At 42.1% G+C, this 18,335-nt stretch overlaps 1 protein-coding gene across 1 annotated transcript; it reads right to left on the bottom strand.

Annotated features, from left to right (window-relative positions):
• Positions 1–5,353: 5,353 nt before the first annotated feature.
• LOC114443371 (leukemia inhibitory factor receptor-like) lies at positions 5,354–16,510 on the bottom strand. The gene is made up of 18 exons (XM_028417315.1): positions 16,359–16,510; positions 16,138–16,271; positions 14,831–14,982; positions 14,593–14,743; positions 14,246–14,515; positions 14,038–14,161; positions 13,300–13,436; positions 12,752–12,897; positions 12,518–12,671; positions 12,385–12,446; positions 11,816–12,038; positions 11,514–11,693; positions 11,333–11,434; positions 11,083–11,244; positions 8,306–8,434; positions 8,085–8,178; positions 7,930–7,996; positions 5,354–7,209 (listed from the first exon to the last, which is right to left on the bottom strand). Exons 2-18 carry the CDS (start codon positions 16,253–16,255, stop codon positions 6,763–6,765), a joined length of 2,718 nt encoding a protein of 905 aa, XP_028273116.1. The 5' UTR covers positions 16,256–16,271; positions 16,359–16,510; the 3' UTR covers positions 5,354–6,762.
• Between the last annotated feature and the right edge of the window lie 1,825 nt (positions 16,511–18,335).

Below are 18,335 nucleotides of genomic sequence, written 5' to 3'. Positions count from 1 at the left end.
CAGGTGCTCACACCTCAACAGCTGCTTCTCCGTTTGAACAAATGAATTTTTGCGTAAAAATTCCAAATGAAAAAAATATATGCCCGTGTTTGTTACAATTAACATCTGATTAGGCTACTTGCTTATTTTTATATGCACAGGGTAACAAAGTAAACTGTACAAGCAGCGCCTCCCAGTGGAAACATTTAAAGTAACAAGAAGAGGAGAGGAGGGGAGAGGAGGGGAGGGGAGGGGAGGGGAGGGGAGAGGAGAGGAGAGGAGAGGAGAGGAGGGGAGGGGAGGGGAGAGGAGGGGAGAGGAGAGGAGAGGAGAGGAGAGGAGGGGAGGGGAGGGGAGAGGAGGGGAGAGGAGAGGAGAGGAGAGGAGAGGAGGGGAGGGGAGAGGAGAGGAGGGGAGGGGAGGGGAGAGGAGAGGAGAGGTTTGGTTTTGGTTTTTGGTCCTTTTAATGACCACTTACCAAAACTAACAAAATTTCAACATGTGAGTAAAGAAAAAATACAAAAATTTTCAGGGTACACAATCAATCCTGACCATCACAAATGAAACATCTCTCAAATCATAACTTAATGGTTAACTCCCCGTTTTCTGCTACAGAACACAGCACCCCTCCTATAGTCCATGCATGTATGAAATGCTGCAGCTTGTCTAGTGTTTTGTGAAAAGTGTACTCCACCTGAAGGCGAGATTTTAACAGTCCTCCAAAAACTGGCACTACATCCACACACCCACAATCCTGGGTTTTGTTCCTGCGTGTCAGCCAGATGCACACCCAGATACAAAATTCACCAATGTACACACAGATTTCAACAATGCCTGATATTTTGGGCCAAAAATAAATAAATCAAAAGAAAACCTCATCTCAAACCCCCAAAACAGCCTTTTCACCAACTCAAAGAGTGGTCCTAGCCTGGGACACTCTACAAACAAATGTGCAAGAGTTTCAGTTTGCGAGCAAAAGACACACTCTAATCCCACCCCAGGGTCCATGTGCGCTCTGTATCTGTTCGTAGCTATTGCACCATGTATAACCCTCCATTGGAGATCTGCTGTTCGCTTCTCAATGGGCGGCTTATACAGGGACCGCCAGCTGCCCTTCGGGGAAGCATCTGGGCCAAAGAACTCAGTCCACCTCGACTCCCTAACTTCTGAGAGGGACTGGAGGTGGAGAACTTTCACACAGGTTGTGTACAGATCCTTTTTCCCTGCATCCTTGAACTTGTCCAGGTGTGGTGTTTTAAAAGACAGCAACCGACCCCCTCTTCCTGCCACTCCCCCACTGCAGGAGAAACAGACAGAACAGGGAAGCCGTACTCATTGCCTTCGCTCCATTGCTCACACAGGGTAGAGTCTCTTACAAAAAGTCTTAAAGGGGGTGGAAGAGCCTCACAGACCTCCACCACCACCCTGTTGAACAAACGAACAGAGGTGAGTTTACTCCTCTCTCTCAGAACGTCCACCGGTAAAGCAGTCAGCTTCATCAAATGACCTACTTTAGTGCAACCAGCACTTCTGAGGTTAGCCTGCAGGCTAGCAGATTCCAGGGATAAAGGCTTTAAAAAAGCACTGCAAAACAGTGGTTCTTCAAAAACCCACATGCCCGGAGTCTCATTTTTTGCACGTAATGTTAAAAAAAATTAAAAATCCTCCAGGCCTGCAGTACAGAGCTGTAGAATGGTGTAAGTCCAGAGAGGTCAAGAACCTCGCTCTGTATAAGGAAAAGTTGTTTGTCGTAATCCAGCTGGCCAGCTCTTCTCATGAGGAGCCAAGCTGTATCTAACCAGCTTGGACCACTATTGTAAAGGATCTGTTGCGCTGTCTGCAGTCTGAAGGCAGCAATTTTAGACTGAATGTCAATTAGACCTTGCCCACCCTCGGCTACAGGTAGGTACAAAGCTGCTGCCCGACTCCAGTGCTTTCCAGACCAGAAAAAGTCCAGGGTTGTCCTCTGGATGTCCTCTACGAAGCCCCTCGGCGGTGTCAGAGGGATGAGTTTGTGCCAGAGAGTCGAGGCAACCAAGTTATTAGCAACCAGAACTCTCCCCCTATAAGACAGCTGAGGTAGCAACCATTTCCATTTAGACAACCGAGCGCACACTTTATCCCTGATTCCCTCCCAATTCTTAGCTTTAAACCCCTCAGTGCCTAAAAACACTCCCAACACCTTCAACCCCTCCCTCTTCCAATTGAGACCTCCTGGTAAAAAGGGCACTGCCTGATCCCTCCACTGGCCTAACAGGAGAGCCTCACTTTTACCCCAGTTCACCTGTGCAGAGGATGCCTTCTCATAAAGGAGCAGGGCATCTTGCAGCCGATGAACATCCTCCTGACTAGACACAAAGACGTTCACATCATCTGCGTAAGCAGACAATATTAAGGCACGCTCAAGCCTGCAGGACCCAGGTAAAGAAAAGCCACTGAGCCGATCCCTCAACCTGCACAGCAGAGGTTCAATTGCCAGACTACAGAGCTGGCCGGAGATGGGACAACCCTGCCTTATGCCCCGCTGTACAGAGATCGGCCTGCTCAGCCCAGCACCCATTTTTATCAAACACTGTGCATTGCAATAAAGTGTTTTTAACCACCTTACAAACCCTTCACCAAAGCCAAGAGACCTAAGCGTGGAAATCAAATACGAGTGATCCACCCTGTCAAATGCCTTCTCTTGGTCCAAAGAGACAACACCAATGTTTACATTAAAACAATCACACACATCTATTACATCTCTAATTAGAAAAATATTGTCCATAATATACCGGTCAGGAACACAATAGCTCTGATCTGTGTGAATAATAATGCCTAAAGTTTCTTTTAGTCTATTAGAGAGTGCTCTAGACAGTATTTAGACAGTCTGAACAAAGTAAGGCAACGGGTCTCCAGTTCTTTAAAAGTGCCAAGTCCCCCTTTTTGGCAGCAGGGAGAGGATTGCCCTCTGACAGGAAACCGGAAGAGATCCAGATTTAAAACACTCCAAGAAAACTCCGAGAAGATCATGACCAATGATATTCCAAAAAGTTTTAAAAAAGTCCATGGGCAGGCCGTCGATCCCTGGTGCTCGTCCAGACTCCATCTGATTGACGGCAGATGTCAGTTCCTCCAGGGTCAGATCTTTGTCCAGATCAGCCTTTTCCTCTATGCTGAGCTGGGGAAGATCTTTCAGGAGCTCTTCCCGACACTCCAGATCACAAGGTTCCAATCCAAACAGGCCTGCATAGAAGTCCATAGCATGCTTCCTCATCTCAACTGGGTCAGTGGTAGTACTTCCCCCCGGCAGCCTTAGGCATGTCATTAGCTTTCTCTCCGCCACCAATCTCTCAAGATTGAAGAAGAAAGAGCTCGGGGCATCCATGTCCTTTAGCTGGAGAAAACGTGATCGGATAAGGGCTCCCTTAACCCTCTCCTGCAGGAGTGAAATCAGCTCTGACCTTTTCTCCTTCAGCAAAGGGGCAGTGATGTCATCTGCACTACTATTTAAGCCTTTTTCTATGTTCTTAATATCTAATTCTAGATCATTGATTGCAGCTTTAATCCTGGCAGAAGAGTAGGAGGTGTACTGCTGACAAAAAGCACCACCACCACAACTTAAGGGAACAAAAGTTAACCTTTTGAGTTCTCCAATTATCCCAAAAGCATCCAAAATCCTGACAAAAATTTTTGTCCAGCAGTAATTTATTATTGAAATGCCAATAAGACTTGGGCCATGCACCTAAAGAAATCACTATTCTCACCGCTACTAAATGATGATCAGTAAAACCAACTGGATGAATACTGGAGGAGAGCAACCTTGGGTTGAGAGATTTAGAAATGTAGATTCTGTCTAATCTAGCTGCACAAACTTCATTATTGCAGACCCTGACCCTGGTGTACTGCTGAGATTGTGGATGTTTGACTCTAAAAGAATCAAGCAGGTCTAGATGTAAAATGACGTATATATGATACATGGATACAATATGGAGATGTAAGGTGCTAAGTAAGCATAAATATAGACAAGTGGAGGGAATGACAGTGATGCCTGACATGATTATCTAGCGCTTCTCCCTACAGAAAGGGGAGGAGTTATACAGTCTGATGGCCACTGGCAGGAAGGACCTCCTGTGGCGTTCTGTGCTGCTCCTCGGTAGTCTCAGTCTACCGCTGAATGTGCTCCTGTAGGACAGCAGTGTGTCGTGCAGGGGGTGAGACGTGTTGTTACGAATACTGAGGAGTTTCCTCAGTATCCTCCTCTCCATCACCTCCACCACAGACTCCAGCTCCACTCCCAGCACCGAGCCATGCTTGTTGAGCTTGTTGAGTCTGTTGGTGTCGGCCGTCTTCATCCTACTGCCCCAGCACACTACAGCGTAGAAGATGACGCTGGAGACCACCGAGTGGTAAAACATCTGCAGCATGGTCTGGCAGACGTTAAAGGACCTGAGTCTCCTCAGTAGATACAGGCGACTCTGTCCCTTCCTGTATATTGCCTCTGCATTTGTGGACCAGTCCAGTTTGTGGTCAATGTGGACACCCAGGTATTTGTAGCTGTCCACAATGTCCACGTTGGTACCCTTGATGCTGACCGGGTTTGGGAGTGTCTGGTGCTTCCTGAAGTCCACCACCAGCTCTCTTGTCTTTGTGACATTCAGCTGCAGGTGGTTCTGTCCGCACCACTCCACAAAGCTGTCCACCACACTCATATACTCCGCCTCCCGACCTCTGCTGGTACAGCCCACAATGGCAGAGTCATCCGAGAACTTCTGCAGGTGGCAGGACTGTGAGTAGTGTCTGAAGTCCGATGTATAGAGTGTGAACAGGAATGGAGACAGTACCGTGCCCTGGGGTGCCCCCGTGCTGCTCACTATCGTGTCCGAGACAGTGTTCCTCAGCCTCACAAATTGTGGTCGACCTGTAAGATAGTTAGTGATCCAGGTGACCAGTGGGGTCTCTACCTGCATGTCCAGGAGCTTCCTATTCAAAAGGGCAGGCTGCACGGTGTTAAACGCACTGGAAAAATCAAAGAATTTTTTAGAGGAGAGGAGAGGAGAGGAGAGGAGAGGAGAGGAGAGGAGAGGAGAGGAGAGGAGACAGGACATTCCTGTCTCAGAGCTGATGTCACAGTTTAAAATGGGGAAGTAAAACAGAAACACAAAGAAAGTAAATGATCAAAATAAAACAGGAAGTTAAATTCAGACTTTAGAGTATTAGAACAAATAAAACCATGAATGATCTCAAAGAAAGAACAACAGAAACAGAATGCTACTTCTTAAAATGACATTCATCAAAACAGGGATTTTGAAGATGTTGGTCTTGTAGTTTTTCAGATTTTCTTTAGCAGATGCCTGTTTCCACAAACACATCACAAACTTTGGTAAAGACATGATGAAAATCATCAGATCATACTGGGTTTTATTATTGATCATCAGTAGTCTAAAAAGACCCTTCCACCATAAACCATCAGTGATGAATTGATCTTTAGCAGGTGTACAGACGTTTTGCTGCTCAGGAATATTCAGGTGGGTGTTAACACAACAACAACAGGGAAAGACATAAACAATTGTGTTAGAGAAGCAACTGCTGCTGCACATCAATCTGGAAAAGCTCATAAAGCAGCATTTCAGCAGAAACACCTCATACACACTGTCGAGCACGGTGGTGGAGGGCTGGTGATTTGGGCGTTTTGCAGGACCATGAACTCCTCTGGATACCAGAGACAGTAAAGCTTGGGGGAAACCAAGTCATACAGCAGCAAATCTACCTGGAAAAGTGTAATACTCATTTGTAGAAGTGTCCACACTCTTAATTAGGTAAGCCTTGAGTCATCCAGGCTGAGGTCCACTCCAGTCTGTAGTTGCTGCACTACTGAGGTGGCTTCCTCTTATGCCTCTAAGTCCCCTTCAACCAGGGGCATGATGCAGGCAGGACCATGCTTCACTGTAGAGATGGTATGATCAGATGATGAGTTCAGAGACAAAATGTTGTTTGTTTTTTTGTTTTTTGTCAGATGAGAGTTTGTCCTGCTGCTACAGTGTATGTTTTAACGTAAACTCTGATGCTGCTGACATGGCAGTGCACGGTGCACAGACACATTCTACAGGCGTTACATCATCTACAGCTGCTTTCAGCTGGAACAATATAGATGCTTTTTCTAAAACTTGGACCTTGAAGATTCAATGAGTCAACATGACCGACCATCAGACCTAAGGGCAGCTTGTTTAAAAGCAGTGCATATGATCCATACTTAATACATTTCCAGATGTATACCCCTTTGTGAACCCATGTCTGCACACAATTTTGCATTTAAATCACGTATAGATCATAGAATACATACAATATAGACTGTTCTGCATAATATGCAAAGCATCTAATGGATTGTGATGCATAGAGGAGAGCAACAACCAAGAGGAGAACTGAGGACATTTTGTGTCACAGGGATGGAGCTGTTTGGAGCAGTGGCTCATGCACAAGTTTTGTTATAGGAATATGACAAAACTTTTGACTTTTGACTGGACTTGGGCCTTTCTGTGTGGGGGCTTCCTCCCACATTCTAAAGACGTGCTTGTTGTCACTCTAAATGGCGCATAGGTGCGCGTGTGAGTGTGTATGGTTGTTTGTCTGTGTGTTGCCCTGCGATGGACTGGTGACCTGTTCAGGGTGTACCCCGCCACTGCAGGATGAAGCGGGTTAATGGATAATGAATATATATATATGGAGTGTATCTATGACTAATAACCTATGACTCTATGCTTAATAAACTGCAGAAAGTAAAACCCTTCGATTGAATAAACATGCCTATGTGGAAGGTGCCTGTGGTAACAAAATGTAAGCAGATACACAGGACATGGGACTGTCTGGAGGCTCTTCTGTAAAAGACTCTGAGCTGCTCTGAGGTTGGTATCCACCAGAGCATCTGATCATCGCCTGCTGAAACCCCGGCCCTAAGCTGCACTGCTGACCCTCAGGCTGCATAAAAGAGTTATATGACAGGTTGGGGAATCCAACTCTGAAATGAGGTGAGACGTGTGAGGTGGGTACAGTGATGGGTGGTGGGCAGCACATTTTCAGGGGCTCATTGTAGTAACCTTTGGGAGTTTGGGTGTGAACAAATGGCATGTCCTCCTGGCTGATGTAACTGGACTGTGGAAGTCTAAATTTATAATCCACCTCTACAGTATCAACAGTATGTGCTTCACTGTGGTGGCTCTTGTCCACGTGAGGATCACAGACAGTATGTTCACTCTGCAAAACAAACACAGTGAGTTCATTTAATGAAAGGATACTACACCACTACACAACTGATACTACACCATGGAAAGAAAACAATTCACTATGGATTTAATTTAGTGGTTTAAACTAAACACTACAGTCAGCATTATTAGGAATAATTAGCAACATAAAGTAAGTCTATAGTCTACATGGAATTTCATATTTAGGTTATTCAGCTATGGTTTTTTTTCATTTAAATAAGAAAAGAAAAATAACAAATAACGGAACTGTATTGTATTTCCATTGATTTTATATGAAACTAGGATTGTGTGTCAGCAACTCCTGTGGCTCATCCAGCAATCAAAAGCCAAACTATTGGATGGTTCCTAGTGTGTGCTGTGCTTCTGGTATCATCATAACCTAAAAGATCATCTGATTTTCCTATTGGATGTTTTCTACTGCTAGTTTAAACCTTGTTAATTGAAAGCTGGAATGTGCTTAGGCTTTAGAAATAATAAGCATTCATACACAACAGTACATCTGAGGCAAGAACAAATTGATCACATTGTAGGGGCAATGAGAACATGCAGATGAAAAAAGAATGTGAGTTATTATTGTCCCATTCAATATCAATGTCAGGGTGATTAGAAGAGCTCAGTCTCTTTTTGAATCTCAACCCTTCTACCACACTAAATGAGACATGAAATGAAATATTATTGAGAACTCCTCATGACAAATACAAGTCTTACTTACTGGTGATGTCAACCACTTGTCTGTTAGCACTGGCTTTGGGATAGGAGGATAGACTTTGTGTTTGATGCTGTTGGACATAAGAATGCATTAAAAATAAATATCAAAGATACGCCTACAGAAGTAAGATTTCAGAATGAATGTGTGTCATTTCTTACCATGCCCAGTGTCGGTAGCAGAAGATAATGGCAAGGACAAGCCCACAGAAAACTACCCCAAGAGCAACAACGACTTCTGTGATCATCTTATCAGCTGGTGGAGACAGACAGCCCAAATAACTGAATAAAAGTGGGTGCTCATCATTCTCAGATGAATGTACGGTCCCTCATATTGGACTTTCTACACTATTGAAAAAATCTGAAAGGAAAATGAGGCTTACTGGGATAATTCAAGGTTGCACTGATTGAGGTATTCCCACATTCTCCAACCGCCGTCAGTGCCGTCACTGTGAACGTGTATGAAGTTATTTTCAGGTGTCTGGCTGTCAGGCTAGTGGCCTCAGGATCGTCTAAAAGAAAACGACATTATAACTAAAGGAATCATAAGAATCACATGCTTTTCATTTAGTTCAGATGGGTAAGTGTGTGCAGAGAAATGACACATCAAGACTTTGGGTGTGCAAGAATAGGTCCAAAATTCCACTTACTGTTTTCATTTCTAAACAAATGGTTGGACCATTAAATAGTCCTTTAACATTGTGAGGACCATCAGAAATTCCTACATTACAGATATGTCCTCACAATAGCTTTACATCAATGTATATCATATCATATTATAGTATAATGGTGATCTTGTATTAAGAAAATGATTTGTGTATTTTTAACCCTATTTGTTTTTGTGGACATGCAATAATGGCCCTATTGATATAAGAAGTGGCACAAACCACTTTCTGTGCACATTGATGTGAAGTGTTTTGTCAGTCTTTTTGTATTTCAGCTCTAAAAGACATCTTTAATGCCCTCTACAGGCAGCTAGTCACCTGCAGCAGTACTGATAGTCATGGTAACATTCACACAAATGAACTGTAAAGATCAAATGTTGTGAATAGCCTGCCATTATTCTTGCTTTCTGGTGGGATCTGTATTATCCACGTTATTTAAGGAACAGAATTGTTTTAACACATACTAATATATTGATCCAAATAAAAACCAAACCTGGCTCACACAATGATTGCTTCATTTTGATTGGCCCATTTTCAACATGTATGGAGTTCCTGGAAGTGACTGGGGGTGTCGACTGTCTATGTATGACTTACATTTCACAGTAAAAACTACCGGTCTGTTTTGGATTCATTCCTATAATAACTGCATGGTTAGCAGCCCAGTCACCTTCTCCCTATTCTGTCCTATCACATTCAGTTGCTATAGTCTGAGTCAGGATGAGTGAGCCTGGTTTGGTCAGCCGGATAAGAGCATTTAGCCTCCTGGAGGCTATTCTACAAAGCAAGTTAGACACAACCAGGCTTTCTTTATGTGTGCCAGCTGCACAAACCCTGAAATATGTCAGAGATCTTTGATTCTATCACAGGGAACATTCTTTTCTTTTCACTCTTGTTCAGAGAGAAAAAAAGCAACAAAAGAATTTGTCAGGTACAGACATTATTCAGGTTTTATTATGGAGAAATACGGTATGATTTGATTATCCTGCACCACAGCTGCAGAAAATAAGACCATATGTGCCACCATATGTGTAAAAAAATTAAGTATGTTTTTATAGTATAGTTTTATAGTAAGTTTTATAGACTATATTAGGCTGTGATTCTCTAATTAAAATACTGGTCACTAATATTTACTATTTCAGGCTTTTATGAGAGTTCTCCTGGTTCTCTCTATGAACAGAACTTTGTGCGGTCATGGTGCTAACATGTTCAAGTGATCAGTCAAAGGGCAGTTTTTTTTATGGGTGAAACTGAAATTCCAAACATAAGAAATTTAAACATAACAAAAGTGTTAAGTGATTACTTGTTGTGATGACCATGCAAGACTTCCTATATACAGTGGGTACAGAAAGTATTCAGACCCCCTTAAAATGTTTCACTCTTTGTTATATTGCAGCCATTTGCTAAAATCATTTAAGTTTATTTTCTCCTCATTAATGTCCACACAGCACCCATATTGACAGAAAAACACAGAATTGTTGACATTTTTGCAGATATAGAGCCTTTGCTCAGTGCTTAGTCAAAGCACCCTTTCCCTTTTGTTTTAATACAGCCATGAGTCTTTTTGGGAAAGATGCAACAAGTTTTTCAGACCTGGATTTGGATCCTCTGCCATTCCTCGTTGCATATTGTGTGAGGTTGGATGGTAGATGTTGGTGGACAGCCATTTTTAGGTCTCTCCAGAGATGCTCAGTTGGGTTCAAGTCAGGGCTCTGGCTGGACCATATAAGAACAGTCACAGAGTTGTTGTGAAGCCACTCTGTTATTTTAGCTGTGTGCTTAGGGTCATTGTCTTGTTGGAGGTAAACCTTCGGCCCAGTCTGAGGTCCTTTCCCCCATTTCCTGACTGCATCTCTGTAGCTCATCCACAGTGATCTTTGGGTTCTTAGCTCAGTTTGGCCGGACGGCCAGCTCTAGGAAGGGCTCTGGTCGTCCCAAACATCTTTCATTTAAGTATTTTGGAGGTCACTGTGCCCTTAGGAGCCTTACGTTCAGCAGAAATTATTTTGTATCCTCAGTCAGATTTCTGCCATGCCACAATCCTGTCTCTGAGCTCTTCAGGCAGTCCCTTTGACCTCATGATCCTCATGTGCTCTAACATGCACTGTGAGCTGTAAGGTCTTATACAGACAGATGTGTGTCTTTCCTAATCAAGTCCAGTCAGTATCATCAAACACAGCTGGACTCAGATGAAGGTGTAGAACCATCTGAAGGATGATCAGAAGATGTGGACGCACCTGAGTTATATATGAGAGTCACAGCAAAGGCTCTGATACTTAGGACCATGTCATATTTCACTTCTTTTTTAATACATCTGCAAAAATGTCAACAATTCTGTGTTTTTCTGTCAATATGAGGATCAGGGAAAAAATAAACTTAAATGATTTCAGCAAATGGCTGCAATATAACAAAGAGTGGAAATTTAATGGTCTGAATACTTTCTGTGCTCACTGTGACACGACTGCTCGCAGGGTGAGATGGTGTGAGTGCTGAAATACCTGTGCTCTCTTTAAAGGCCATGTTGCTGCCATCTTGATAGTAAAAAGTATATCCTTGGATGAAAGCCGTCTGTTCTCTCAGAGGTATGGGGTCCCAGGACATTTCAACATCTGAGCCCTGCTGTTTATATTTCAACGTTTTAAACAGCCCGTCCTTTATCCCTGGCAGATGGACATGGGATGCAACACCATTGGCCAGTGCAATTTTAGCGTCACTAGTTGTGTGAAAAGTCAAACAATTCGACCTTACTTGTCTCGCTGACATAGCCCTCCCTCATCTCTAGTAGCACAGGAGCTCCCTGGGTGCAGGCATATATGGACAACAAGTATCTCAGTCCATCTTTGAAGTCCCCTGTGAAAAGGGATCACAAAGGATGAATGTGATTTTTACAAGCAGGTAGAATATTTCAAAAGAAAAAAACAGGACTTACTTGAATATATGCTGACACTAGTCTTGTTGGGAGGCACTTTCACCCAGTCTACAGTATCCTGCCTGATGGAGGGACACCAGTCCACAATAAAGCCACAGCTGGCTAAAGGACTGACAGGCCAGGAGAGGTAGAAGGTACGGTTGGCACCAATGATCCTAGAAGTGCTCACTCTGGTTCTGTCTGAAAATGAATTTGATTGAACATTTGATTTCAAAACCCTAATTCCACCTTGTATACTGTAAACATCTCTGTGATTAACAAAAAAAACCTGACTGATGTGTGCAGCTGTGTTAGTCTCATACCAGGAGTGAGGCTGGGGATGATGATTGTTGATGGGGATGAGCTGCCATAAATGTTCCTTGCTGAAACAGTGATATGCTCTTCATTTGTGTGCAGACTGAGCGCAACGCTGTGGTTGTTGTGAGGCACTGTGACTCTGGCCACAAGTCCATCGCTCCCCCTGGGATTTGCCCAGGTAACTTCATAGTCAATGATGTCTCCATGGCTGTGATAGGCTTCTGGTTTCTGTAGAGAGGGAACATCACTGACACTTCTGTATCTGTATCTCTAGCTGTAACTGCTTCTACAGTTAAAATACATACTGTTGCTTTAATAATTAAAGCAGCAGTATTGACGATTTGGAGGATTTGCTCGCGGGGTCCCCTACTGTGATTCATTGTGTTTGTGTTGGTGCTCTGTGTGTGCTCTAGTGCCAGGCGATACAGATGCTCTCCAGCAAAGACAGACTATGTGGTGATAACAGGTGGCAGATCATATCTCCCAACCCAACATGTATTACTTCATATAACATACAATGATATGAATGCTGACTGATGCTTGTTAGAAAGTGGTACAAACTGCTGTGACTCACCTTCCAAATGATTATTGTCTGTTTTTCCTTCCTCTGCATCCACACATCAAGAGCCTCTGGAACTGTGTTGCAAACAGACTTCAGACTTCTGTATTATTATACTGATGAAAAGTTTGATATTTTTTAAACTTACCATCACCCTTTGTGTGAAAGTTGACACTGCGGCTCCAGTCACCCCATTTCCAGGAGTGTTGTGCTGTCCGACATCGTACTGTCACTTCATATGTCCAGTTTGGTATCAGGTCATTGAAAACTGAAACATTAAGACCAACTCCAAACGTTTCAGTCTGGATATAGATAAGAATTCATGTTAGTCTGGTTCAAAATAGAAATATACTTTATACATTTGGTCCTCTCATCAACTCACTATGGTATATGTTTCACCACAGCTGATGTTTACTTGGCATGTTACATTGAGATTATAGTAGTGCTCCACAGTCCACCTCCACTGTAGGCTGACATTTCTGGCATTCACAGCTGAAGCTGTCACTTGCTCTGGAGCGAGCATGTGCACTGAAACAAAAGACCACAGCAATCTATTGAGGGTTCAGCACAACTAGACAACTAAATAAACAGTGAACAGGCATAACAAAATACAGGCGACAGGAACAGACAGAAAATTCAGGAAGAGAAAATGAAAGCAGCAGAACAAGGCCGAAGAGCAAGGAAACTAAACAGGAACAAAGACATGACACACAGGCCGAATAACACATAGACTGACCATACATGTATAATAGAAACTGGTGGGGACAATCTCAATGTGAAGTCTTTCTGTTCATTCACACAACTAACTCCCTCTGTGGCACAGCAGCATACACACATGGGACAGAAAACACAAGACTCAAGGAGCTTTCAGAAGAGATGGGAAAGAAGAGCTGTAACAGACATCTTAACAATGAATGATGAGTAAACCACCTCTGTGAGACAGGGCCGCCCTGTCATGGAGCTCCACCTTTCCCAGCACATTTTCTACTGTTAGGGTCCAGTTCCTCTCAACAGCGTCCACTTGAGTTTTTTTCGAGCATCTACCCCTAACTCCATCTGCACATGAACTGAAATACACACATACAGACTTTTTTTACATCATAGACGTCACTAGAACTCTGCTGGGGAAAAAGGTTGTACATTATACTGAATGATATTACGGAGTCCAATGAAGTTTCAACCTAATTTGTATAATTTGTCTTGAAAATGTGTCATTGTTCTACTGTAGATTGCTGCTATTGTATGAGGTCTGATGAATAGGCTGGTTAGGTCTGTAATAAAAATAATGTTAGGAACAAATTAATAATAAATTGGATTTATATTAATAAATAGATTCATTCATTTTATATTCTTAACAGGGCAGGCTTATTCTGGTTTCTACACAGTATAATTTAGTCACACAAGGAAGAAGAACTTCCTGCTGCTTAGCCCAGATCTTACTGAAAACACTGAGCACTTACTAACCATGTGGCTTTGGGACAAGCTGCACTATCAATCTGAAAGTAGCTATTAGTCTGATCGTTATGATAATTTTCCCCATATCTGTTATTAGTTTGTGCTGCCATGTTATTGGCTGCAGTGATGAATCATTAACTCTGGGATATAAATCCTTTCAGCCTTTTCTTGATTTCACCTCAGCCTATGGCACCAGGTATAGTTAAATGATACCTTCCAAGTAGCTGATAGGTTTGATGCCATTGCCCTGGGAGCGTCTTTCTTCCTGCTATCCAGTGACATTCAACAGATTCCAGATCCCGGGTTTCACACTGCAAATCCTTGTCACCAGGGGGGTCTGACCCATGCAAAAAAAACTGTATTTGAACAGATGTATATAAACAACACTACGAATTCACATGCTAAGACATACTGTACTTACCGCCAACATAAGTACAAGCTCCATAAGTGGTTCTGTTTGTTTTACAGATTACATTAATGCAGCCACTCGATGCGTGGGTCAGGGTGAGAGTCAGGGTGTAGATCTGATGACTGATGTTGGTAGAGCTTATGTTGGTACCATCATAACCAGTCAGGTACATTTTGTCAAAATGTTCCCCTGCTGGTAGAATGCAGCAGAAGGTAGCTGTGCTGCCAGCTGCAAACACTCTATCCCGTGGGTGAACTTCATATGTTTTTGAGCTTTGCTTCCCTGCAAAAGCACAGTGATAATACACAGTAAATAAAGTCAACATGGAGGGTCTAAATACTAAAGGACTTAATACTTACTAAGTGCTTGTTGTTGCGTATAAGGGCTTCTTTGGTTGCTGTATTGGGAATTGAGTCTGACTGAATGGGAAGCGCATTCTAATGACAAATAGGACGTCCAGTTCCATGAATGAGTGGAAAGTATCTGGTCAGGTGGAACAGTGACTTCATCCTGAAACATTTCATCAATCAGAGATACTCTAAGTATGACCATCTGTTCCTGTGACACAGGAAGAACCACTAGAGCAAATGAACTCACATAATGTACTTGCTGGTCTGCTATGAGAACCACCAGCTCATAAATGAGTTCATCATGTAACGCAGAGCATGAAGGGTCATCGTCCCACTCCAGGAGGAGCATCTGGTTCATGCTGTTAAGTTTCACATTCTGTGGTCCACATTGCAAAACACCTGAGGAAAATGTACATGACATAAATGTAAACATGCAGTTGTACATGCAACATGGTCCTGCACCTTTATGGAAACAGCACAATGGCTACAAGTACAAAATGTGTTCTTGTGCTGTATATAAATGTTCTAAATGGTGCAGATTTGATTTTTTTAACAGAAAGCAAAGGTTTTACTTTGAGCATGTTGATGTGATAAAATGTGATTATTTATAGCTGGTTTGTGGTAATATTGTCCTGTTTTCTAAACTTTCTATGATCAATGGAGTCATTTTAGCGATTTACTTTAAAAACCTCATTTCATACACACCAGTTGTGTGTCGTGTTGTGGATAGGCCTACAGACTTTTGTGCATGCTCAAAGGAAATTTCATGCCAGTAAATTAGGTTTCATGTTAAGGTCACACATCCTCCTAAAGAGAGGAACACAGTGGTTATCTAGAGATGTGTGTATTTTAGGTTTGCCACATTCCTTGTGGTGGTGCTTTTGCTTCTGATGCATTTGCACTTTCTAGGCACGGTGAAAAGTTGAAAACTCACATATTATTTACATCTAGCAGCTAATTGGAGGGCTAGTGTGTTGAGATTGTGTAGCAGGGCTGCACTGTGTAACTGTGAGTGTAACTGTAACAGTGACTCATAGATGCAAGAGGAAAGAAAGAAATATTCTTAAAGCAGACCCCTGCTAACTGCCTGGTGAATGTGTGGTGACATATAAATGTGTGTCAGTGATTTCTAGCATTCAGCAGTACTCTCACCTATTACCAATGAAAGGTACTTTGGAATGGCATCTATCACCTGTCTCACTATGTTATCATAAGTCAGAACTTTGACGAAGCAACTGACTTATAAAACTGTAATAATTAGCAAGAGAGGGCTCAGCATTGCTGTGTTATTATGGTAAAGATAGAGGGAGAAATAACAGATAACCTGTATTCAGTACAGCTCAAACAGAGACTATACTCACAGTAAAAATGAAGAAACAGAAACTGAATGAGTGTCCAAGCAATTAACTGATACTGTAGATGCACTGATTATTCAGTCACTTTTACCTGTCCATGCTCCATCAACACTTTGTTATATTTATGACTAACATATTTATATGTTACATTACAGCTGTGCAGATTACCATATGTTCTCAGGAGTTAGAGGACACTCACCATTATCTTGTCCTTTTTGTGCGCTCACAGAGAAGAGTGAGAGCAGTAACAGCCACGCAATCATCATGATCCTCCGCACGATGTCTGTTACTTGACAATCATAAATCCTTGATGCCATGGATCAGGTACCATGCCTGTTGCAGTTCACAGTGTGTCAGTCAGTGAGGCATTTTATGAAGGAAATAAAAATACTTACATGAGGAGTTCTTACTGAGACTTACAGAGGGATGGAGTTCATGTTGAAGGGTAAGAGTGAAGTTCCAGAAACCAGACTCCCTCAGACCAGTGATACATTCTTTGGAAATCCATTTGCTGTTAAGAGATCTTAGTGATTGTGAAATCCATGTGGACCACAGAGCAGGAAATAGAGCAGCAGCATTCTCGTAACTCTGAGTCACTGGCCTGATCAGACCTGTCTACTTGCACTCAGCATACTTTGGTGCTTGATAAAGACTTTACAGTTCAAACTTGGATTATGAATCAGGGTCACAGCTGTACTTTAGTGAGAAATCAGCAAACCAGCCCAAACCAGAAAACCCAGTCTTTCCACATGTGATCCAAACCCCTGGAAATAACGCTTGTGAAGACACTTGAACATATTGGACACACTAGCCAGAAGCATCTCTGCTAAGAATGAATTCTTTTATTCAATGTTTCAAAATACAGTAATTTCCACATGTTTAGAAAGTCCCTGACTTACACAAGTACAACATGTTAATGAAAACCTGTAACACTTTTCATAGGTGACTCAGGGTGGTGATCACTGGTTTCTCTGCGACCAAACCTCATGCTAATTATGTTCTGTGCAGTGCATTTGAATCCACTTTATTAGGGTGAACCAGTGAAGATTAAGAGCAGTGACTTCCTGAAACGACCTGGATTTTTACAATATTTACTAAGAATCCCTTTTATTCTCCATAATGCAGTGTTTCTCTAGTAGTTAGTTAAAATTACTTAATCCAGTGTCAGTGTAAAGGCAAAATGTTACAATGAACAAAGGTGGCTGACTTAACACAAAGCAGTTTTTACTGTTCTATCTACTTTGTCTTGACACAACTTTTGGTGTTGTTGCTCAATTTAGCCTTAAAATACACATTTCTTTCCATCTGGAATTACTGAATCATAGTAAGGTGTTTACTCTGTGGCGTGCTGTCTCAGACAGTAAGGGTCACATGGATTCTTCAGAAATTCCTGGGAATGTCAGCACGGGTGTAGTATTACCACAGCAATGCCATTCCGTAAAAGGATCAACAGTGTTTCTACAGTAGAAGCGCTTTGAGACCATTTCTGATTGTATAATGCGCTATATAAAAAAACTGAACTGAACTGAACTACGGTATACCTTAGCCATACAGTCTTGCCCTGCTGTTGTACCAGAGAGGATGAAAGAACTTAAGAAATGTGTTTGTCAAATGTGGCAGGGCATGTTACACTATTTTGGAATTATTACATGATCTAAAACATGGCATCTTTATCCTGATAAACACAACTGACAACTTTGTTGCAAACCCCAGTGAAAGTCCAGGGTCAGAAGACAGAAGATATGTGCATAATTCTGACCCGAATGAGCTGATCATTAGGGCATTTACACATCCCCACCTTTATCTGAATACCACACATTTTCATGTGACCACAGGTGGGTCAACTGGCCATGCTGACTGCAACATGCAAGTGTTTATTGTACCAGTGCTCAGTTTAAAAAAAACTTAAAAATAATAAATGTTTACAATCCAGATACAGTGACCTCTGATCTATGAATGCATGAAAAAGACCTTGCTTACTATATTTTGAAATAGTTTGTAAGTGACCTTGAAGTTGGTTTTCTATTTAGCGCTAAATAGTTTTGTGCAGATTTAAAGAGACCCATTGACAACTCAAAATGAAATATGAAATACATTCAGTTTGCGTCTTCAATACTTTATTAAACAGAACTTTTGTCAGCAGAAAGATGTGACTGCAATTATTTTTCTGAAAACATGATTAAATTGCAATATCTTGTGAATTCCAGAAATGGTTAAAACCAACAAAATGGAGCTTTAAACTTTAGTATGAATGGTGTAAACAAACTACCAGAATGCCATGTGAGGACAGATTAATAGTAGATGAAGTAACAGAGCTAGAATCTAAAGATTGTCGATTGATTGATTGACAATTATTTGACAATAAAACATCCAGCTCCATCAGCAAGATCCATTGAC

Source organism: Parambassis ranga, chromosome 12 (genome assembly GCF_900634625.1).
Source record: "Parambassis ranga chromosome 12, fParRan2.1, whole genome shotgun sequence".
In the NCBI taxonomy this organism is placed as follows: domain Eukaryota; kingdom Metazoa; phylum Chordata; class Actinopteri; family Ambassidae; genus Parambassis; species Parambassis ranga.
The sequence above is the reverse complement of the archived record's forward strand: the minus strand, read 5'-3'. Positions and strand labels throughout refer to the sequence as shown.

Coding starts and splice junctions, on each gene's coding strand:
- LOC114443371 (XM_028417315.1), bottom strand. CDS start 16,255: ATGGCATCAAGGATTTATGATTGTCAAGTAACAGACATCGTGCGGAGG. Junction 14,983..16,137: donor ACAAAAAGGACAAGATAATG/GTGAGTGTCCTC, acceptor CATTTTCCTCAG/GTGTTTTGCAATGTGGACCA. Junction 8,179..8,305: donor TGCAACCTTGAATTATCCCA/GTAAGCCTCATT, acceptor TGTCTCCACCAG/CTGATAAGATGATCACAGAA.